The sequence below is a fragment of the Falco rusticolus genome, chromosome 2 (genome assembly GCF_015220075.1).
Source record: "Falco rusticolus isolate bFalRus1 chromosome 2, bFalRus1.pri, whole genome shotgun sequence".
NCBI classification, from domain to species: Eukaryota; Metazoa; Chordata; class Aves; order Falconiformes; family Falconidae; genus Falco; species Falco rusticolus.
This window is the reverse complement of record NC_051188.1, coordinates 92,394,912-92,419,369: the sequence shown is the minus strand read 5'-3', so window position 1 is coordinate 92,419,369 and position 24,458 is coordinate 92,394,912. Positions and strand designations below refer to the sequence as shown.

Below are 24,458 nucleotides of genomic sequence, written 5' to 3'. Positions count from 1 at the left end.
AAATACAAAATGTTTGTTTTGGTTTACTGCTGATGTTTCAATTCTGTTAGAAGTTTGCGTGCCATGCTTTTGGTACCTTGTTATGATATGCTTGCTCTCTGTTGCGTTAGCCTTTCCATGGGTCTGGGAGAACCGCTGCAAGTGTAATGCCAGAAGTACTCATTTGCAATAGAAATGCTCAGTTTACCCCTCCATGGCAGCAGTAGCTCATTTATGATTAAGGTTGCAAGCAGAATATTAAAGCTAGTTACACCTTTGTGTGAACACTCGTCAGTCTTATTAACCATTAAGCAGTCAAATGGCTGAGGACACTTGTGAGTTTCTGCATGTGTAATGTACGCTGCAGGAAGGCATCCTCCCTCTGGTTCCCCATTAGGGGCTTGCTTGACATACCACTCTGCTCTTTATGCAGTGCAAGGTTTTGTCTCCTGCTGGGAGTCACCTACCAACTAATGATCTTTTTGTTATCGTTCTATGGCTAACCACAAGTTCATGTTCCTGAAAGGTCTTGCCATTTCCTACATGACTGTGTTGTTTCAGCACACAAATGAGATGGTCTCCTTTACTACTGCTTATTCCACTTTGTCGTTCTTAATGTAATCTAAACTTTGCCAGTTTTCCATGTCATGGGTTGGCGGTTTTTTTTGCCTGGTTTTCGAAAGAAATGAGGCTTGTGCAATGATGCTGTTAATTCAGCCGGGTAATAAGTTCTGAATTTAACTACTGAAATAAAATTTCAAGAAAATTGAGAGACTTTGAAGAGTTCCTAAGAGTTATCTGAAGGACCTAAGTCATGGGGTAAAAGAAAACCCTATTAATTTTCCTGCTGAGAGAAAGGTCCCTAAGTGAATTCAGCCCATGTTAAAAATGACAAAATCCATAGAGGAATGTCACCTTAAGGCAAGTGTCCAGAGAAAATTGGGATTTGTCGGTTTTGCTGCTCAGAGGCAACTTCTTAGAAGCAATGTGAGCTGCCTAGGGAAGTGGTTGAGTCACTATCCCTGGAGGTATTTAAAAGATGTGTATATGCCTTGCTCAGGGACATGATTTAGTGGTGGACTTGGCAATGCCCAGTTAACAGCTGGACTCAGTGATCTTAAAGGTCTTTTCTAACCAAAACGATTCTATGGTTCCAAATAGTGGTGTGGGCATGAGATACAAGATGGCTGCACAATAGTATTTTAAATATTACTGTGACAGTAAGCAGAGAGGAGCAAAAAGAGAGAGTGAGTTTCTCCGTATCTGCTCAGTGTCACTATTTTTGTGCTCCTCTTTGCCCCCCCATCTTCCCCCTGCTCTCTTCCCACGCGGCTCCACCTGCGTGGCTCTTTGTTCCCCTTGTTTCCAGCTGGCAACTTCCACCAGCCAAGACAGCTGCTGGTTCAGCACTTCTCTGCATCTGCCAGGAAATAAATAAATAGTGGGAAGAGAAACGGAAGGGATGTGTTCTTGCTCTTTTTGTGAGCTCTACTTGAGACTTTTTTTTTTAATTGTACATCTTGCAGAAAATGTATTGCTGTGAGAAAATGTCCTTGAAACTAGAGCTGAATCCTGTTGCTTCCTTGGTTTCCTTAGTTTTCTGGCATTAAGAAAAATGCAAGTGCTTCAATATTGATGCATTGGAGATGGATTCTCATTTATATGGCTAGTAAATATGCCGTTGCCATTGAGAGGTTTAATGTAGTCTCTTAAGGGTTTGCTAGGCATTTTGTTTGCATGTACTCCTTGCGCATGCAGTGCTTTGCAAGGTGGCCTGTACCTGCACACCTGCAGGTAGCTGCAGCCCAAATTTGATTGCTGCAACGCTTTGGGGGCTGCCTGTGTCTGTCCAATAAATTCCCTCTAACTCCCCGGGAAGCTGAAGACAATGTGCCAGCACTGGTTTTGCTCCTTTTGTGCCAGTACTTTCTCCTACTGTTTCCAACCTTTGTGACTGGTGTCTGCCTGGGAGCTGGATAGAACATGCCTGTTCCTTTTTTTTTTTCTTTTCTTACATTGTACTTAGGCTTAGGTTCCTTGTGACCCCCAGTGATGTCTCGTGTTGGGGATTCAGATGAATAGATGAATTATACATGGCATAACAAGCAGGTGAGCTCCTCACGTACAATGTGCCAGCTCAGCATGTTGTAGTTGATAGCTGCTTCTAAATTAAATACCCAACTTCATTGCTCATTGTGAAAGGAAGCATTAATTTCTTCAGCCATGTCTAACAAATCTAGATCATTAGGAGTGCTTTCTCTTCAGGCAGTTTCACTGCTGGTGGTGCAGGAGCTGCCCTCATTGCGCTGGCGTGCAGGAGGTTCTCCTGCCTGCCTGATTCTCCTTTACAGCAAGGTTATGTCTTAACACAAATTATTTTTCTTGCCGTGGATATATTTCATTAATTATCTCCATATCTTTTTCATTCTTAAATAAAGAGGGTCATGTAACCTTTTGAAAGTGTTTACAGGTTTCTATGAATATTTATCTTTACAAAATTCAGTGGTCTTTATTATGAGAAAAAATGAATAATACAGTTTCCTTATTTCTTACTATGTCTCTGCTGTCTGTTTTGCTCAGTTTGGAAGGAAAATGTGCCCTATTTTCAAACTTTCATTAGAGAAATGTTTAAGTGTAAACATTGCAAGGAAAGACCTTCTTGTACAAAAACTGTGCAGCTATTTACAGTGGAATTTAAAAATAACAAACACCACCATTCATCTCATTGCAGAAGTCTTTCTGCTGATATTAAATCTTGGAAAAAATTATGTAATGTTATCTAATCATGAGTCAAACTTTGCTTGACCATGTACCTTTTGACTTTGTAAATGTGTTTGGGGGCTTAAGCTACACAAAATGTGACACTGTTTGTTTGAAAGACAATTTGAAATGCAAAATAATTTCACAGGATGTGAAATCCTGTGTACTTGTGTTAAACAGTCTTGCCCGGTCTAGAGAGAGCTTCATGCATGTTATGAAAACACTAGGGCAGAGCTTCTGCTGAGAAGCAGGACACAAGCAATAGGCCATACATACCTTCATCCCTGTAGCCCTGGTCAGCTAGGTCTGGACATTTCTGTGCTCTTTGCTTTGCTACTGATTCCGCTGCTTGCAGAGCACGAAACTGGTGGGGAGGAGCACCAGTCTGGAGTGATCATGGACCCCTTTAATATCCAAAAGGAACACAGTTTGATCATCGTCAAGAGAGGCTGCACAGTGAAATGGGACATCGTTATTTTTACTCTACAAGGAGTGGTAGGGAATAAAAGAAAGGATAATCAGCAAAGCAGGTAAGCATGTCTGAGATTTTTGTATCTATTGGGTGCCACTCAAAATTAATGATGTTTCTGTAGTTTTCCCATGAAACGGCAACCGAGGTATGGACCAGTGGACACGGTCTTGTCTTAGGGTAGTTAAGACCCTTGTCCTAAGAGCTGCCTGAGTGCTGCCGTCCCTGCCTCACTCCTGGCCTTGCACACTGCCTTTTTCATAAAAAAAAAAAAAAAAAAAAAAAAAAAGCAAGTGGCAGCGTGAGCACTGCGTAGCACTTTTCATGGTCCACTGGTAGCATAAACATTAACTGGTTCAGAAAAAACCCATGCCCTGACTAGCTACCTGGTAGCTGAGTCAGCACGGAGAAGTGATTGAGCCACGTCAGCAGTACTGGTAGGACCCGTTAAAATCAGAGGCTGAGAAATGCATTTCACTGACACCTCTGCCCTTCTTTTAAACCAAATGGACAACAAAGCTAATGGGCTATGAAAAGTATTGGGGAGAGGGTTTGATGTGGTGTGATCACATCAGCCTCATCTTTATAGGAGGCTGGATTGTTTACAGGCATGGAAAGGACCTTGGACCATCCGTAGATACCATGTCCTGGCTACAGCAAAATCCCATTTTTATGGTATTGGGCAATTTGTTAATCCCTGGTGGTAACTCTGTAACTTCTATAGGCAACGTACTCCAGTGCTGCCTTATCTTTAGATTTAAGAAAGTTGCTTTTAAGCCTTAGGTTGTTTACGGCCTGTCTACAAGGGATAGGACTGGGAGAAGATCAGGTTCAAGACCATCTAAGGAACCTGAAGGTGCACAAGTCCATGGGACCTGATGAGATGCATCTGCAGGTCCTGAGGGAAATGGCAGATGAAGTGGCTAAGCCATTATCCATCGTATTTGAGAAGTTGTGGCAGCCCTGGAAGGAGGGAAACATAGCCCCATTTGTGAAAAGGGTAATAAGGAAAACCTGGGTAACTGCAGGCAAATCAGTCTCACCTCTGTGTCCAGCAAGATCATGGAGCAGATCCTGTGCTAAGGCCCATGGAAAATAAGGAGGTGATACTGGTGACAGCCAGCATGGCTTCATTAAGGGCAAATCGTGCCTCACAAATTTGGTGGCCTTCTACAACTGAGTTGCAGCGTTGGTGATTAAGGGAAGAGCATCACCTACCTGGACTTGTGCAAAGCATTTAACACTGCCCTGCACAACATCCTTGTCTCTGGAGAGACATGGATTTGATGGATGGACCACTTCATGGATAAGGAATTGGCTGGATGGTCACACTCAAAGAGTTGCCGTCGATGGCTCAATGTCAAAGTGGAGGCGGGTGATGAGTGGCGTTCCTCGGGGATCCGTGTTGGGACCGGCACTGTTTAACGTCTTTGTCAGTGACAGAGACAGCGGGATCGAGTGCACCTCAGCACGTCTGCCAGCGACACCAAGCTGTGTGGTGTGGTGTGGTCAACACGCTGGAGGGAAGGGATGCCATCCAGAGGAACCCTGACAGGCTTGAAAGGTGGTGCCATGCAGACCTCATGAAGTTCAACAAGTGCAAGGTCCTGCACGAGGGTCGGGGCCATCCCAAGCACAAATACAGGCTGGGCGCAGAGCGGATTGAGAGCAGCCCTGAGAAGAAAGACCTGCGGGTGCTGGCAAACAAAAAGCTCAGCACAGCCCAACAATGTGCGCCTGCAGCCCAGAAAGCCAACCGCATCTTGGTCTGCACCAAAGGAAGCCTGACCAGCAGGTCAAGGGAGGAGGTTCTCCCCCTCTACTCCACTCTGGCGAGACCCAACCTGGAGCACTGCGTTCAGCTCTGGAGCTCCCAACATACAGAGGACATGGACCTGTTGGAGTGAGTTCAGAGGAGGGCCACGAAGATGATCAGAGGGCTGGAGCACGTCTGCTATGAAGACAGGCTGAGAGAGCTGGGCTTGTTCAGCCTGGAGAAGACAAGGCTCTGGGGAGTCCTTCTAGCAGCTTTCCAGGACCTGAGGGGTGCCTACGAGAAAGCTGGAGAGAGACTTTTTACGAGGGCATATAGCAACAGGACAAGAGGGAAGGGCTTTAAGCTGAAAGAGGATGGATTTAGATTGGTTTTAAGAAGAAATTATTTCCTGTGAGAGTAGCAAGACACTGGAACAGGCTGCCCAGAGGACCTGTGGATGCTTCCTCCCTGGAAGTGTTCAGGCAGGGCCAGGCTGGATGGGGCTTTGAGCAGCCTGGTCTAGTGGAAGGTGTCCCTGCCCGTGGCAGGGGCTTGGAAAGAGATGATCCCTTCCAACCCAAACTATTCTATGATAGGAACAACAGGTTATTCCTCTCCCTTTTCAAGCCAGCTGTTACTGTACCTGCTTTTAGTGTAACGTTGCAAACGCCTTTACATGTTCGGGCATTGTTGCAGTGAGTCTTGGAAAAATGAAACAAAATTGTTCTTACCCTGAGGTAGCATTTGCTTGTAAGATAGGTAGCGGTACAAACAGTTGTACCAGACATAACAATAAAAGCCATATGTGCTGATTCTTAAGGGGGAATTTCACTGTGGCTTTCCTTTGGGTTCTGAGCAGGGACTTCCGTGTGCATGAGGCATGCTGGTATGTTTTTGAACTGGGAAACTGTGGTGCCAGGAGAAGTCTTCCTTATGGACCGGTCACGGGCCTGGGTGGTGCCACTGACCAGAACCCCCAATACCAAAACGCTCTGACCAGCTGCAGGATCTTTACCGTCCATCAGTGGATTGTGTCCAGGGTCGTTGCTTGCCCTGAGACCCCTTTGTCCCAGTGGGCTAATCCGTAAACAATTAATGAAGATTTTGTTGTTCATAAAGACGTCGTCATTTCCACCAAGGCAGGCTGAAAGTTATAGTTCCTATAGATGTGTTGAAATGGTGGAGTGCATTGCATGGTGTGTTTGCCCGTGGTTTTTCTTTTTGCCTTTCCTTTAAATTTTAGTTTTAAAAACATGGTTCCTACTGCTAGTGGCTTCCTCTTTTAGTCACGTATGCACATTGCCCCTGAAACCAGCCTTGGCTGTGGACCAAAGAAGGCCTCTTACCAGAGGCCAGTTTTCAAAGGACCATCATTGGAAATATTGGTACCACTCTGTAAAAATACAAACCCAACTAAAATAAAAACTAACCCCACCACCAAAAAAAAATAAAGGCACTACCCCCCGCAAATGTATCTCCTTTCCAAGGGAATGAATTCACAGTACACACCTTGTTGAGTAGGAAATGTTTCTTATTCATTCCTTGAAAAATGAGCCATATATGAAGCTCACGGGGGCAAGATGAGTTGGATGGTTGCCATCTTATATGTCTGTCAAGACTCTTAGAAGATCGGCAACTGCCATGAAAAGAATTTAATTACAGAACACTTAGTAAGGAGACTTAGAAAAAATGTTAAACTCTTGAATTGTTTGTTTTGTTACCTTCCATTCTGCTCGTCTGGGACTTCTCAAAGTTTCATTCAATGCCAGCTTACTCAGTGTGTTGGGTTTTTATATGCTGCCCTCTCATCTGTGGGCTGCGTTGTAGGTTTGGACCTAAATGGACTGTAAATATCTTGTGCAGGAATCCAAGTAAAATCCTTTCCAAAGTTTTTGTAGAAAATCAATTTCCTGTGGGTAGTGTCAAGATTTTTAAGGTTAATACTCCGTGGAAATGCTGCCAGCTTTTTTAGCAAGCTGGAAAAAATAAATAAATCTCTATTCTTATGCAGCTCAAATTAAACTTGTACTCTTGATGTGCAATAAGTACAATTATAGATGTCATTAAAATTTCTTATTATAAAGGGATAACAGGTTTTGTATTCTTTCAGTTTGAATTAATTCCTTTTGATATTGGAGTATGGCCCAAAGATTTTCTGTGTTATAAGAATTACTATTATGAAAGCAGTTCTGAGGGACTTAAAAACAGGGAGAGCCAAGGGTATGGAGCCCAAACATTGTGACATTAAAAAGAAAGGTACAGAATACAAATATATTCCATTATGAACTGTAGTTTATTGGATCATTTTTGCATGACTTGTGAAAAAAATGCAGAAAAATTGCAACTATTGCAAATGTTCCATTAAACAGCAAAATCATGCAAAATACCACAGAAACAATATGAACAACTTGGGAACAACATTTAAAACATTATTTTTGAAAAAATTACTCTGCTTAAAAAAAAGCCATGACCTTTTAGAAAATTACTTGTTTACGTGTACCTTTCATTCTTCCAGATTCAGAAATATGAAAAACATTTGCAATTGTTGCAATTTTTCTGTGATTGTTTGCATAGGAAGATACAAATAAACAGTGAATTTATATATTTCTCACTGTTAATTTGTCATCTTTTTCTCCCAAATAATGCTATCATTTTTCAGAATTAAAATCATCCTGGTTTTGTATGTACCTCAAGATTGCCTGAATCTGCAGGCATACAGTTCTTTAAAGCTGTATTTTTTACTCAGTAGTAAATGCCTTCTTTATGCTAGTGAAGTACATACGGTGCAGGGGTTCAGAATCGTGACACCAATCCCAAACACGGTTTTGAAACCGTAGTAAGTTTATGCAGTGTGTCTGCCATACATGTTGAGAAGAGGCTTCTTCTCCCTCCCCCGAAATTGTAAGATTTTGTACTCACCAGAAACTCTCCAGAGAATTAGGAACTTTACATTTTTAAATTGTGTAACACACAGTGCTGTATTTAATTTTCTTGTTACTAGTTAGAGTGGGCAAGTTGTTTTAATTCAGAACTAGCATTGTAGCATAGAGTATTTGAAAAATCATTTCACCTTGATGTAGCATTTTCTAGAAAATCTCAGAGCCTTTCAGATACACAGTGTTACAAAATACATACAGACTGGTTTGTTTTCAAAAGAAAAAGTACTTGTGGGTAAAAGTGTTGAGCTTCTGCTTGAACACTTGTTTTCTGGAGGCTGAAAGTGCTTTGTACGTGTGTTACAGAACCATTTTATTAGACAGTGTGGTAAGGAGTTGAAGGGCAGAACTCCCATTGATACTTAGCAGTGAGCGCACAGCTGTGGTGAGAAGCAGGTCGCTGATGGAGGTACTCTTTTGGTTACTTGGTGGGTGGGTCATACAGGAGAGGAGATATAAAACTGGCATTTCTTCCCTGCCTCTACGCAAGCCTCAGCAACTTGTAAAACAAACAAAAAAAAAGCAGTATCTTAGCTCCGCTCTTCTTCCCTCCCCTTAGCCTACCCCCAAATCCAGTGAAGAAATGCAGTCTAAATTTATTTTGAATATTCACGCGTGTGGAATAAAGCACTCCTGCTTTTTGACTGAAGACCTAGTTTCATTAGCAAAATAAAACTCAGCCACAGTCAAAAGATTTCAAATGGAGAAATGCAGCAATAATGTGTTTTCTGTTTTATTTAAATATTTTTCTGTTCTATATAAACTAGCTTTCCATAACCTGCCAATAATAAGAACATCTGAAACTTAACTTCCTACTGTAAAATAAACTTGAGACATCCCAAGTTGATGGCACATTCTGTTGCAGCACTTTTGCCGGGCAGCAGCCAGGTAGGTAGGGCAGTATTTGTTAGGTGGGACTGGAGTGAAGGGGAGTCTTGGGAATAAGACTTTCCTTGTTATCTTGCTTCTCATGCTTAACAAAGTGGTTGTTGTAAGTCTACTAAGCCAACAGATTCCTGTGCAAAAGCACTGAGGGAATTAAAAGCTTAAGTGGTTTCTGCGCTCTTAGGAGTTTAAATAGTTTAGGCAAGGAAAATAGGGGAAAGAGTATATATTTGTGAAGTACTAATGCTTTTGCTTGTTCTCAGTTAGGCTCCAAACTAACAAAGCAGTTAAAGAAACTCAGGGGTTTTCAGCCCATGAGCTTTCCTAGTGAATTTGTATGGGACTGTTAATGTGAATCTGAGAGAGAGAAATCTTTTGGATTGTACAGCTCTTAAAGAAGAAAAGAATTTCAAGCTCGGTTATACAGAGTATGTGCTTACTAGAACATCCACTTACTAAAAGTTCTCTGTGGATTTGCTCTTCTTAAAACTGCTGCACTTTGTCCCCCTTTCGTGAATGTGTTGCAGGGTTTAATTGCACAATAAACTCTTCGCTCTGCAGGACTCCTGTTTCATTTAGTGCAGAAATTGTGCAAAGCGTAAGGCAGAGGGTTAGGGGGAGGAAGAGAGGCAGCTGCCTTTAAGACAGGAGTTGGCATGCCACACAAGCTCCATTTTTGGTACCCAGCTTTCATTTACGTTAAGCAGTAATTTGCCTAAAGACTTCTGCCTAAATATAAAACTTCCTAATGTTAAAGAACAAGAAAGAAAATGAAGCAACTGAAAAGGAAAATGATTGCTAAGTAGTTCATTCACTGCATTGGTGCACAGGCCTAATTTTCAATATTGAAGCAAAGTAATGCTAAAAATGGACAGATATTTAGAAAAGCTGCACACAACAAAGTTTTGCAAATCCTGTTTAATTTGAGTATGTAGTAATGTGTACAGATGTATTTTTGTTTTTCTAGATTAACTCCAGAAGGTCCTGCGAAAGAGTCATAAAAGCATTGCAGCTAATATTTTTAAATGCCTTGCTTGCTGTGTGTTTTGTCCTAATAATGAAGGTATATTAAAGCAAGCATGTTATTAGTTGTGCGTTAAGACCAAGGAATTGAGAAACTGAAGAATTTAATGTTTCCAGTACGTCGTGAGCTCCTCTTGCCCATGTCACTGTGCCAACAACTGGAGAAGGTGTTTCAGCAACAGCCGTGGGTGGAACTGGTACATGGCCACTCTTTCCCGGTGCATATCTGCTGAGCAACTTTTCCTTGAATGATGGACCAATGCAAAATAGTTGCTTAATATATTCATTATTAGAGCAGATTGTAAATACTTAGTTTGCAGCAGAACAGGCTTTGTGAAGAGAAGCACAGAGCTGTCTTCCTAACGCAAATGCAGATTTATCGCCCTGTTTTCGGTTATTATCCAAACGCGGGTGATGCTTGGTTTGTGAATTGTGCCGTTTGATTGCAGGAGGATTTCTTGCAGGCTTAAAGATAAGCGCTAGCTTATGTACCTTGTGTGAAATAAGACCTGGATTATAAATAGCTATGCTCATATCCTTATAAAATTGGCCTCTGGAAATGAAAGGCAGGGATAGAAGCCTTCATTTGTGTAGTGCAAAAATGGCAAAATGTTGCTTGTGAATGTGTAGGAGGAGGGAGTGCAGACATAGGGATTATTTTTTGAAACAGTGGTAGTGTTTTGTGTAGAAAAGGGTGCAAAATCTTAAAATCATTGTGTGAGATTTGCACTACTAGAAGAAAATCGCTAAGGTTTTATTGGACATTTCCTTCTTGCTTTGCAGATAGTGGTGTATGTCTCCGGCAGTGATCATTAGTGCCTTTTGGAGATCTGAAATCAGCATGCAATCGCAAGCACGGATCACTCTCTGTTTTACCCATCTCTTCAGAGTCAAATAAATCAGCAGTCTTTTCGCTGCCCAGTGCGTTAAGTTGTCCCTTACTTATTTGCTCTTTTGAGCCATAAATGTTTGTTGAAAGTTGTGCCAAGAGTTTAGAAATTAAATGGGGATTTGCATACCTATTGCAAATCTGAGCCATTGGGTTGCTCCCCTCAGCTGTGCGAGCCTGTGCAGTTCCCTGGTGTGGCGCAGCAGGTACCCGGTGTGGGGAAAGGGCTGTTACAAGGATACTTTTGGTATTTGATTGAAGTCTTAGAAGTCCAAAGCAATTTTTGACAGTCTCTTGCAAGCATACATTATGCTATTGTTCTCTTTATCTGAGGATGGGAGAGAAAGGTTGAACAGAAATCACTGTGGCAGTGATGCGTGATGGATCACGCAGCATCTGTGATAGCTGAGAAATAGGGTGCGCCATTAGTGGCTTTTGTCTTTCCAGAGTGAGCCAGCCTCAGCTGTTCCACACAAGTTGCCTTCGACCTGGTGGTTAGAAAATCCTTTTACAGAATTTCACTCCAGACTTACCTCTCTGTCAGCGGATCATGTCCATTTCAGTTGAGTGCAGCGCTCCTAATAACATGTCAATTAATTTTAAATTGCACAAATCTTCACTCTGCTACCAAGACTTGGAAAACAAGCTTCATCAATTGCTCCCTCTGGGACTTTGGAAAAGATAATTTAAAGCATTCTGTATGACTTTTGGTCTCCTTTTATAATGTCCAGAATTTGATTTTTAGGAGTGGTTTTGGGTTAAGAAAAATTAGCAAAACTACTCTGTTTTGCTGAATAGTTTGCTGAACCTTTAAACCCATGTTACTAAAAGTTAGTCCTGGATACTAATCTCTGTGTAGTGCTATGGAAGATTTTTGCAAGAGAGCTGTGATTCTTAAGTGGTGCATTATTTGCATATCATGGTATTTGGGTCTTACGGTTGTTTTAAGCATTAATTAAAGATTGGAGAGGAAAGGCTAATGGAAGCAAGCGTAAAGGTGTTGCTGAAGCGCTCATCTGTATTGCACTGGCCAGAGTTAAAAAATCTGGTGGTAAAAGGTGGATGGTATAAATCATGTGTTAGACATCAATGTATAAGAAAAGCTTTATTCTTATTTTTCTTTACTGGAACCAAGACCCATTGAAAACAAATAGATCCAGAGGGATTAACTTGAGTTTTGTCTTGTAGAAAAATTATTCTGGGAACAGTCTTGTATGGGAGAGGCCATCCTGCTTTGATCCACGTGCCAGGCTTTCTGCAGTGAAATCCAGAAACCTGTAGCTAATAACTTTGCTGCTATATTTTTCCAGCCAGCTCTGCTACAGATCAGTCACAGGTTGGGTTTGGGTCGCTGTATTTTGGTGAGGTCTGGGAATGTTTCCCGGGTGCGTGCCCTGGGAATGCCCTGTGTGTGGAAGCGCTGGGAGGTGCTCCAGGAGCCTGTCCGTCCCCCTGCCCTGGCATGGAGCTGCCCACCTTCCCTGGGAACCAGCCAGGGCAGCGCCAACTGGGTTTTTAGCAGGGTGGCCGGGGATCCCATGGGTAGCTGGAGCTAATGGCAGTCATGCAACCTACGCACACAGCTCAGCGTGGCAGCAGAAAAGTCACGTTTCAGCCCAGTGTAGGGTCAGCAGCTCTGCTTGTTTTTAAAGATTCCTTCAGCGGTGAGTGGAAGACTTCTTCCACAGTTACCTTGCCTGCGGTTGGAAGGGCTTATCCCAAAAATCACGGGAAAGCTGAGCCAAGCTCAGAGCAAAGCTTGAGCAATGTTTGCTTTAGCCCTGTGCCTCCAAGTGAGGGGCTTTCCCGACTGCGCTGAAAAGCCTCACGAGGGGACGAGGGGACGAGGGGACATGTGCCTGTGGAGGGGGGAGGTCTGCACGGGCAGGTGCTTTCAGGTGCTGCCCTGCCACTTGTCGCCTGCGCTGCCGGGGGCGTTGCGGCAGGGCTGCAGTGCTGGCGGTGCGGGAAGGAGAAGCGGGTGTCTCTTGAGTTTTGGACGTGAATTTTTCTAAGGGTCTGTGGGAGGAAACGTTAAGGGATGGCTCAACGTGATTGCTGTCAGCGGTGCTACTGCTGCCCATGGCCAGAAGAGCTTGGCCAACATGAGGTAAAATACTGGTGAAGGCTGAGAGGAGAGTTTTGGTCACTGCCTGTCCCAGCGGCTGGAGTGACCGTGTCTGACCCATCGCTGTCTGTGGCTTTTTGGTTTCCCAGACCTCATTATTTGGTGTAAAAGCCTGTGTACTAGATCTCAAACAGCAGAAATTAATGTTTACGTAGAAACTTCAAAGCCAGAAGAGTCTGAACTTCCTCATAGGCCTTGTACTGTCATGGTGTGAGCTGTCACTGAAACGTAAAAATATCAACGTTAGATGTTTTTCTATAATCTTTCTAGTCAGCTTTATGTATTGTCTGTTTGATCTCGTCATCTACAATCAATTTCATCCCACAGATGTACTGAGTTAAATCGTGGCCTGTGGGGCTCAGCATCCGAGTGTCGTGTCCCCGTGCAGAGGGAAGGCGAGCGAGGTGCCATGTTTGATTGTGATCCGAGATGAAGAATTTATTTACATCTAATTGGGCTGATGTGTGTGACTGGTGCACCAGGACTGCGATGGTGGCTGGAGGAGTTGCGTCCCATCAACAAGTAGAAGTGCACTTGATGAGGAGAAAATACTGTTTGCTTTCCAAAATAAGTAAATAAACGTTTTTGCCTGGATGCGTAAAGATAACAGTAATTGTCATGAGGTTTGCTGTTGGTTGCTCTTGGTATGCTTTCAGCTGTGAAAATGCCTGCAAATGGAACAGATTGTAAAGTTATCCTGGCATAGCATCTGAGAGTGAAACTCCTGAAGTATTTCCTTGTAGTTGCAAAGAAATGTGGAAATAATAAGGCAGCTGTTGGTAGAGGCAGCAGAAGCATACTGGGGTACCGTCTGCAGGCAGTCCTGTAGACCTCTCGATGGTGGTGGCAAATTAAAACAGCTTTGTTTTCCGGGATTCACCCCTAGCAGTGTTTGGACAGAATTAAGTTTTTTAAACATGAAAAAAGAAAGATTTGACTGAAAAGGTCCATATTTTGCGTAGCTTTGGCTGTGGAAGTATCGGAAGAGACTTCTGACAGCAGTTAATTTTTATACATTTGTAAGGGAGATTAGACATCTTTCTGCCCATTTTCCTTTTTGTAGTTTGACTTTAGCATTTATGTAGCAGTTGTTTCTGTTGTTTTTCCTTATGTGCTAAAAGAGTCTCTTTGAGAAGATGCTTTGATTGTCTATTCATAAAACGTTGTGGTGTCCACAGTAGATGTTATCTCCTCACTGTGAAGCATAAAGCCTGTGGCTTTCAGCTGTTTCAAGTTACTTTTTTGCACCTTAGGTGAGATAGGCAAGCTGCTTTATGGGTGATGGGGAGGTGTTTTCACCAACTATGTTACTTCTACCGAAGATTTTTTGTGACCGTATTTTAACATGAGAAGAAAACAGACTTGTACTGCTGAGCTTCATAAGCTAGCTTATTTACTGAAGTCTCAACAAAGAATTCTTCAAATTCAACAAATTCTTCAAATTCAACAAAGCTTCTTCAGATAATAAGGTAAATCCTGTCTAACAACATGGTGTATAAAAATGAAGTGGAATTTTGTGTGAGTAATACTCAAACTGAATTTTGACTTCAACAAACAAAATCACTTCAACCCAAGTCAGTGGGGATTTTTTTTTTCCCAAAACAAGCACTGGTTTCTCAATGTGTAGCATGCTGCTGAGAGACTGAAATTTGACAAAAGGTGGGGTAAGGATTCTTAGTATGAGTAACAAACTGTAAGATTCAGTCACATGTTTTTAAGCAGGCTTGAGGAGTCATGCATTATAAATGGCTTCATGCTCCATTATAAAATTTCAGTGTTTTCATTTATTAGATTGGTTTTTTTTTAAACTCAGGGTATGTGTTTTAGTCTGTATCTGGACTGCAGCAATGGAGAGACTGTTCATCCTTTTATAAAAAAGGCTTGGACAGATTGCAGAAACCTTTTCTACAAAGGTTTGATTATTACGTCTGAGCTTCTAGTTACATTTAATTTCAGTTTTGTGTGTGTATATATATACACACAGTGTTTTGAATAGGTTTAAAAAAATAAGCATATTGAAATACATTGGAGTTCATAGTAAGTGTAGTAACGTACTCTCAAGATGAAAATATGCTAAAGGATGTGCTGCTTGTGTAAAGTATTCCTTGAAATAATTAACAGCTTTGTTGCTGAAGTGGTCTAAAATGCTAAAAAACCCAAGGATATGTACGCTACCTTTCTCTAAAATCTGTCCTTGATAAAAATAGTGTTGTCCTTTCATGTTCTTGTAATCATCCTGTATTTTCATTCTCACAGGGTGCTGGTGCAGCTTTTGTGCAAAACGCAGCATTTCCACTTGAACTAAAGAGGAGCTCTCCATTCACTCCCAGTAGTAGTAGTAAGGTTTAGATACTGTTTTCAGTTCAGCCTCTAGAAGATGAAAGTTTTAGGAACAGATGTGTAGTTCGCCTGGCCCAGTGCCAGCCCTGGCCAAATTCCAGTGTGGATAGTTATATCCTGCCTCCATCAAGCGCCTCCTGCAGTGTCAATTGCTATGTGGGTAAGGGGGTTCAGGATAATGTTTCCACTGAATGGGCAAGAGTTGGAGGGTCTGGGTTCTCTTCTGTCACATCCTGGACCTTCTCTGTGTTATGTCCCTAGATATCTTCTTGGAAGAGGCGAGGTGAGCAGCAAAGTGAACAGAAATCCTTGGAATAACTAATGCCTTTAAAGAACTGTATTTGCAACGTATAAAATGCATAGTATTAACCATCTGTGGGATGGGCTTTATGAAACTCATGTCTCACGTCCAGGAGAATGAAATGCTCTTGGCAGGGACTTGCATCAGCAAAATTCAGATAATCCCTGTGGAAGCTCTGTGCAATCTACTTGTTTGGATGGAGTGGTGTGACAGCTCTCTACTTGCCATTTTACTTGGGACGTTATACTTACTCCCTTGTTTCTACAGTAAGATTTGAAAAGCAGATTAAACATCCGTAATGCAATTCTGTGTACTCTGCAGGTTTCCATGGGATTTCAGGTCTTAATAGTGATTTTGGCAAGGCTGTGTGTGCAGCATTTCAGAGAGTGACCTGCTGAATATCTGTGTTTCCATATCCAGATGCTGAGAAACTGATTACCCACAAAGAATGTGAAGCAGTTTGGTGAATAAGTGGACTCATACTTCTAGAAAAATCTGTACTGCTTGTTGGTCTCCTTATGCAGTGTTCTTAAATCTGGAGTCTTTTCAGGCTTTTTATTTTTGCGTTCCAAGTGTTAACTTGGAGCTTTACTAAAATTTCATGCATAATCTTATACAAATTTATTGGCACAAGCTTTATTTATTGACCTGGATAATTTTTTTACGAGAGTTTGATACAAGTTTAGGTGGATGAACACTGTTCTCAGAGAATTCATTTTCCAAATAGTGAGAAGAAAAAGGCAAGAAGGTTTTGAAAATAAGTTGCTTCATCTTTTTCACCCCTGCAAGTTTTTTATGCATTTCTAAAGGCATGTGTTTACTGAAAATGATGTTAGGTTTTTCTTTCAAAGGGAAGATGGAATGAAGTATCAGCAAATGTATATAACAACCTGTGACCTAATTCTGTAGTCAGTGCTGCTGTGAATGGAGCAATTGGCATGGAGGCTGTCAAATATTTCTCAGGAATGGTGGTTCTTAAACCTCCCAAGAAGATTGACATTAGATGAAAGTGTCCACCTTTTCTGTGCTACGTGCAGATAAAAGATTCATCAGCGTTTGTATATTAAAGACAAAAGGTTTAGCATAGGAGATGAGATTTCTTTCAGGTATACTTCAGTGCTTATAAATATTGGCATGCATCAGCAGCCTTTATTCCCTGGCAGAATGCTTCTACCCAACACTCCTTAATAATTGAAATATTTTGATTAACAATGCTGACGCACATGTCCTGGTAGCTGTGCAATTCAGATCGATATTTTTTGTAACTTGTGGTATGTTGGCATTGCCAGTCTTCCTGCTTGAAGAGAAGTGCTGCGTGATTCGCATGCTTGCGTTTCCGTAGGCATCTGCAGCTGGCTCTGTTGTACAGAAGAGAGGGCTCAGCCGAGCCTTGCACTGCTCCTGCCCTGCTTGTGCACAAGGCTCTTCGCTGATTGAAAACGATTGTGTTGGTGTGTTGTTTCTTTTAAGCTCTGCTCAGGAACTGATGTTTTCTAGTATATTAAAGACTTCTGCCGTTAAGCTTTAATGTGAGACTTAGAGTTGTTTGAAAATTGGTTTAGTGTTTATTTCATGTGATTCTATCTGTGGCCATGTGTGCATGTGCGTGGAAGCACGCACTGAATCACAAGCCTTGTAGTTCTTGGTGTTGGGATAAAATCTTCTGCTTGGAGCTGCTGGCATAGCGTTTACTTCTCTTTGTGGTGAATGCTTTCCCCCTAGATGCACAGAGGTGTGATGACATGTGGAGCACCGGCGCACTCGTGAGTGGTTCTGGGTCGTGCCAGGAGGCAGTTTGATGAAACCCTGATGATGCTATTGACAGGTTTTTGCCTAACAGATGCGGTTGCTCTCTGCTGCTTTTACTGCTGTGTCAACTGAGGTTGCTAAGCTTTGGCAGTTTATTAGTAGCTTGTCTTGCAAGTTAAGATTATGGTGTTCTTTATTATGAAGCAATGATCATACGGCGCTTACACTGTGAGAATATTTTGTAGTTAGGTCTTTAAAAATATACTGTGTATATTTCTGTTCCATAAACTAAGCTGTTCTGAATTCCTTTTGGTTTATAGATGTCAGTACCCTGCTTGCTCAAAATAGCTAGATTTTAGTAAGCATCTCAAGTGATGTTTAAAAAAGTAAAAAGCGGGTAAAACACCTGTTTTTAAAAGACAGGATGACAGGATAAAATGAAGTTACACGAATACCACTGATATGAAGGAGCTGAGCTAAGGAACCTAAGCCGTAGGAGAGCCTCTTCCTCTGTACAGCTGGGCACGTAACATTCCTCTTCCTGTTGCCTTCCCAGGCAGTAATCCTCCTGGATCCAGGGTGTGTTACTACTTTGCTTTAAATAATGAAGAAATAGCCCCAGGCTCCAGGTAGTGTTACAGATATCTGAACAATGATCTGTTCACAAAGAAATACCTGTTTAAGAATGTAGCAAAACTTGTCTGTAACAAACAGATCAAAGGCTCTGTAAACACAAATTTAAAAAAAAAAAAAAAGGTGAAGTGGGTCAGATACCTGACACAATTTTGCGATAAGCTGTTGATAAGCTGCTGCTGCAAATATTTGTCTTTGAAACTGTTACAAGAGGGTGGTTGATCCAAAAGGGAGCCTGGGGTTGCTCTGTGGTTGAGGACCAAGCTGTGGGATCACGGCTGGCTGTCCTCCAGAGAGCATTGGCCAAGGTGTGCATCGGCTCACGGCAGGAGCTTTTCCAATTGTTCCTTAAAACACAGAGGCAGTTGATGAACTGGAAAATCTTTCTACCTACCTCATTGTAGCTTGAGGAAGGACAAGTAGAAAAACTGTGCTTTCTGGGGCTGGGCTGAGATGGAAAGTGCAGTGAGAAAGTTTGCTTTAACATTGGAGTCAGTGATGCTCGTTTTCTTTTGCTTTCTGAATGAGTTGAATATGCATTCAGCTTATACGTGTTCCTCACAGAGTCTCACAACCCACACAGAGGTTTGAGCACCTTTGGGCTGGGTTTGCCCACAGATGCCAAGCAGTGACCATCTACGTGGCAGGTAGGAATAGGAGGGCAGAACAGACAAAAACTGTGTGCCAGCTGGATATAGGGGATGCTGTAGCAGCATTGATGGCTGAATGAAAAAGCGAAACTCCCAGCTTTACCTTTGCCTTACAGCTGTTAACCTTTCCCTTTAGGCTGCAGGATGGTCATTTCAGCCTGTCTGTAGGATTATGGAGTAGATGGTGTCTGATTTTATCTCTTTTCCTACTTACGGAAAAGAAACTTCAGCTCTAGGCTCATGTTCAGTTCCTGAAGTTTAGCTTTTGCAATCTGCATTAGACCTGCCCAGGGTGTTTGCAAGGTCAGTGCTCTTGGATACTGCAGTGGAAACTTGTTTGGAGAGAACTGGGGAGAGCTGGAACAATGTCAGATTGTGCTGGGAGAAGCTGCTTCATGTGGGATGATTTCAAGGAGCAATTACAAAAGTAACACTCACTGTGAGCTGATAGAGCAGAGCAGTGAGTGGATAATAAATACAAAAATCTGTTTTGTGTTCCAGCATCTCAAGATGTAAAGATTTTCCATTAGAAGTTTGCATGGAGAATGGTGACTTAAAACAGCCAGTCTTCCAAACAGCTTGTAGCTACATTTTAGATTTTAATGTTGATGAGTTGGAAATTATTTTGCAGTTTTTTTGTTGGGTTTTCCACACCCTCCACCTCCCAAAATGTTGCATATTTTTACAACCATAGAAAAACTTCTGGCATGTCAGAAGGGTGTGCAGGCATCTAGATCTTGCACTTTCTCCCCTTCTTCTGGCTGCTTGATAGGGAAGGTGGTGCAATTTGTGTACAGAATGTGTGTTTCAAGGCTACCTGCTGCAGTCCCATTGAACTGGGAGATGCTGTTGCAGGACTGACTGAGAACAAACACGAGATTAGACACTACAGCTTTACATCCTGCTCTGAGAAATTTTGTTTTCACATGTTGTACAAAATCAACATTTTTCCTTAATTGGCAAATGACCTGTGAAATTGTTTCATATAAGCAGTTACATCTTGCAGTACATGTAAACTCAGTTTTAGTTCGCTTAGCATCATACTCTTGCCTCATAAACCGTTGAATAGATCAGTTTTTGACTAATTCCGTTTGTCATCCTGAGGTTAGATTTGGCAAGCAGCACCTGTAACCTGCCACGGTGAAAAATTATTTCCAACATGTTCTTCATTAAACCTCTCTTCAATATTTGGCTGTTACTGGAGGGTTACAGTTTTCTGCTGAAGAATATTTAAAAAGAATGCAATGAAAATTGATTACCAATAGTTTTGTATTAAACTCCCTTGAAATGTCAAGGTATGCAAGTTGTTTTGATTTACATGTGTGTCTGTTTAGCAGTGCATGAGTAGAAATTACCTGTTCTTGCCTTGCTAGATTGCTGAAAAGAATGCAACCCAAACTGACAACAGGAAAGGACAGAAAGAACTTGGTTTTAAATATCAGTTTAATGAAAGCAGAATTGATGTTTCCCCTGTATTTCAGGGAATATTTTCACATATCTTAGTTCCAAAGTGCTCTCTGCTTTATTAGAGCCTAGTTTCAGCTTGAATGTGATACGATATTTTTTTCATATACAATGCCTTTAATTCAGATGAATCTTGGAGAGTCTTAATAGTACATCACACAGACTAGCTCGATTTCAGTATTGCGTATCACTAAATGTAATCTGCCCATCAAGAGGCTATATGCACTGACCCTGAAAAAGGTGAAACAGGGTAACAAAAAAATAATGCAGTATTCAGTTTAAGCTGCTGTGGAAATTTGAGCAGACAGCATGTTCTGAGGAATTAATTTTGGATAAAAGCTAATCTGCCACCTACCTCTGTGGTTGCTGGAGAGAGGGGCTGCACCTGTTAGCAGCTCTAATCAGGGTCCTGATGTAGATAGTATGAAATGCTGTCTGGAAGGAACCCAGTACCTGCTCCTTTAACTGTACAAGGAACCTGGTAAGCCTAAATGCCTGTACCTGCAATTAATCTATATGAATACCCACAATTAATTGTGTAAAAAAAAATTTGGCTGCTTTGTCAGCTTGCATCTTTTGCTCTGAACCATTAACAAAGAGATCAGGATTTAGTTGCACAAATAACAGAGAGAAGCTTGTGCCTACAAAATATATTTCTGTCGTTACCGTCAAAGAGCAAAATTACAAAGAGACAGTTTCAGGTTGGTTGGCTGTTAGTATACTTTAGGAATAACACCATATTTTTGAGAGGTGGTGTATCCTTGCTAGAAATTTTTCATCTGCTAGATCAGAGTAAAATGTTCATGTTTGCCGTATGAGGAGCAAGCAGAACATTTACAACATTCAGTGACCTTAATATTTCAAAGTATAGAAAAGATATGGAAAATTAACTCTCAGTATCTTTTCAGGAAGATGATAGCATCTCAAATCCCTATGTGAAAGTCCCAGTTGCTCGGTGTTTCCTCCTTCCAGCAGCTGGTGAGAGGGAAACGCAGAGCATGGTAATACTGTTGCTCTGTGCTAGCAAGCGCAGGGTGCTGGGGCAGGAGGGGAGCGCTCATACACCCCGGGATTTTACACCCAGGGATTTTACGTGCTGTTTTTGCACCACAGCACCTGCCATCGCAGGCACTGGCTGTGGGTCACGCAGGGGGTTATCACCTGCACCCCCCCATGGCAGGACCTGTGTGCCGGCAGATGTCTGGATTTTGCAAACTGCCTTATTTAGCACTGCCCTTTTTTAAAAAAAAAAAACCAACCAACTCTCCCATAGCAAACCGGGGCTGTGCACCCAGATTGAATTTCAGCTTGGTTGTGGCCCTTCTCCATCTTCTCCCCAGGTTGTTAATTTTGTGTGCCTGGGACGTGCAGTAAGCCCCCAGCTGATGGCTTCCTTGCCTACCTGCCACAGCAGCATTGTCCCCTCTGCTGTCGGGGTCTGGTGTGCACGGGTGGTTGTGCCCGTGGGGAGCCAGCTTGGCCACAGCCGTGGTGCATGGCTGCATGTGCTGCATCAAACCCCACCGCCTGTGCTCTGCGCTGCTGCATCGGGCAGAGCTGGGGCTGCTGGCAGGGCAGGAGCGTGCAGGAGTGGGAGGTGTGGGCAGCAGGACCGAGTGAATTAGGAGCATCCAGTGACAAGGGGAAGGAACCTGCTTTGGAGTTCAGAAGTGGTACCGATTCCCTCCCCAGCCTCCTAAAGCTGTGCTGGCACAGTGATGGGCTGCCGCGGCAGCACGCCCCTGCCACAGGCAGGCAGCCAGGCGCTGCTCCCACAGCACGGCGGGCACCCACCTGCCATGGCAGCTCCTGCCACAGCACCCTGGTAGACTGCTGTTGGGGCACCTGCTGGGGCAGTGGGACCCCCACGGTGGACGGTGTTGCCCCCTATGGCAGTGGGGAGACCCCTGCCACACTATGCATGCATAGTGCCATCCACTGACTTGTATTTGGTGCCTTCTCATGTCCTGGATGGAGCGCGGCTCTCTTCCAAGGAGTTCCCCTACACCTGTTCCTCCCTCTCCAGCGTGCTCCCATTCCTAATCATGCTTTGGCACCGTCCATCTCAGGCACATTCCAGTGGAAATACAGAGCACTTGGTAAATGAAAGAAGTAAGACCAGTGATAGGGCAGGGGGGATAAAAAAAAAAAAAAAAAAAAAAAAAAAAGGGCAGAGTGACTTCAGAAAAAAAGGATGATGTAGAAGATAGGAACTGACAAATGCTGCTGGCTAATTGAAGCTGTCCTCATACACAGAATCATCTCCCTTTTCATCAAGCAGTAAGAGAAAAGCAAGCTGCTTGACATGTCTTGTGGTCAAGAAATTAAGCCATGTATCTCTAGAATTTGCAGGAAGAGAAGGGAGCCAGACCTCATTCGCTCAAAGCAGAAGCCATATCCAGAGAAGAAAAAGTTTGCGTGAAGATAATTGTCTTTGATTTGTAGGAATTACTGTTCCAAAACATTGGTCTCTTCAGTAACAGTTTCAGCTGACATTTTGCCAATCTGTGTGTGTATGTGTGTATATATACATATAAAAATGTATTAGAAAAAATAGAATATTCATTTGCGCTATTTGTTCATACATGACATCGAAACAGTTTCCATCATGCTGTTGTAGCGTGGGAGCGATCCACAGACATGGTTTTCCAGAGAGCAGCTCTTGCCCATGAAGAACTGACACAGCTCTGGGGTCATCCTGGACACGGGTGGTGTACCTCGCCAGCCAGGAGATATTGCTCATCTAGGTGTATTTTTCAGGAAAACAATCTGTGGCTTCCCTTTATGTCCAGAGTGAATAGGGTTTTGTTCTAACCTCAGTGCTCGGCTGAGGTTTGTTTGTGAACATCTGGGAACTGCAGGGATGGGAAAGTTGGCGCCTGTGCTTAAAACCTGCAGACAGCTGTTGTTTGTTTAGCTGTTGTCTGAGCATGGGAATGTGGAGCTGTTTGCTTCATAGAGGTGGCTGAATGAAGCAAACAGTGAAGTATGTATAGAAATCAAGCTTCGGTAGGACAGTGTCAATTTTTCACAACAGTGTTTGGCTCAAGCGGTGTGATGGGGTATTTCTTGTTGCGTTTGTTACAGTAATTGTCTGAACTGTTGTTGTAGGGTTAATATTAAAGTACAGTTTTCTGTGAATACCATAGCTTCTGCAGTGGAAATGTTTTACTGGACAGTGACCTTAATAAGTTATCATTTCACCTGCTGTTAAAACCATATGTAGTATGAAAACCCCAAAGTTGTTTTAGGATAGCAGTGTTAACCAGCAATGCTTCTGAAAAGCTTAGCAGCTACCTACCTATCTCTGACATGCTAAGGGGAGTGTGATCAGACAGCAATGTCCAGAATTGAAACAAATATGCTTAATAGAAATTTAAATACAACAAAAAGCATTTTGCATTTCTAAAGAATTTTTCTTTGTCTATGTAGAGATGTTTACATTCTCTGGAAGAGCGAAATGCATTTAACCAACAACCCGTCTCTTCTCTTAGATTACAGAAGTTTGTGGAGCCAAGCGTGTGGGTTATTTTGGTCCTGCTCAATTTTATATTGCTTTGAAGTTAATTGCAGCAGCACAGTCAGGGTTCCCAGTACGGATTGAAAGCATTAAGAATGGTAAGTAGCAAATTTTCCTTGCAGCACTATGCACTTGTTTCTCACTTTCTTTAGTGCTTGTCAGCTCTCTGTGCTGGTAAACTTTTTCTCCTAATGTGTCTGTTAAACGATTGTGTTTTGAGGAGCAGAGAGTAGAAGGTAATGTTACATTCTCTAAGTCTAAGTCTCTAAGGTAGAAAATTGCAGTGAATTACACATATGGCAAAGCTGAGATGACATCCCCCTCTGGAAAGGCATTACCAAAGGAATGGCACAAATGACAGCTGATCAGTACTGGGGATGCATTTCTCTCTCACCTTCAGCCGCTAGTCTTGACAGCTGTCCGGAGTGGGGGGTGATAGCTGCTCTGGGTGGAGGCATGTTGCGGGGAACGTGGGCAGATCAGGGGTCCCTCTGTGCAGGGCAGCTTGCAACACTCATCTGTTTTAGCAAATAATCCTGCTGAAGTAAATGCATAATGGTGACAAAACCCTAATGCTTCCTATCAGTAGGTGTGAAAATGTGTAGATGTAATTTAAAACAGCTTTGTTCTTCCCAGTGAATTGACAGTAAGATTAAATGTACCGTTTTTGATGGCAAAAAATGCTCCTTAAAGAGGCTTATCAAACTAAAGTGGTGAAGAGAGGAAGCAGGTCCCTTTTAGCTGTGAAACCTTGATAGTGAGTAAATGGAAGGGCCTCTGTTCTTGCCTTGGTGATGCATGCTTTTCCTCAGCAGGGCTTAGGCTTCAAAACACATGGCTTTTCACTAGGGCTTGAGGCTGACCAGGTTTCAACCCTTGGCCCCCATATCCCAGGTGGGCGTTGGAACCACGCCGTGAGGCTGTGCTGTGGGCAGGAGTACTTGCCACCATCCTGCTGAAGGCAGCGATGCAACTG

The 24,458-nt window shown here is 42.6% G+C and overlaps 1 protein-coding gene across 5 annotated transcripts in view; it reads left to right on the top strand.

Moving 5' to 3' along the window:
* The window catches only part of REPS2 (RALBP1 associated Eps domain containing 2), a 103,595-nt gene that overhangs the window by 12,739 nt on the left and 66,398 nt on the right, over positions 1–24,458 (top strand). For 4 of the 5 annotated variants that reach the window (XM_037377281.1, XM_037377282.1, XM_037377280.1 and 1 more), the window contains exon 2: positions 23,457–23,580. The exons of the other annotated variant lie outside the window; for it this stretch is intronic. In XM_037377281.1, the coding sequence (XP_037233178.1) occupies positions 23,457–23,580 (124 nt within the window). The remainder of the gene's footprint in view (positions 1–23,456; positions 23,581–24,458) is intronic. 5 annotated transcript variants of the gene reach the window in all.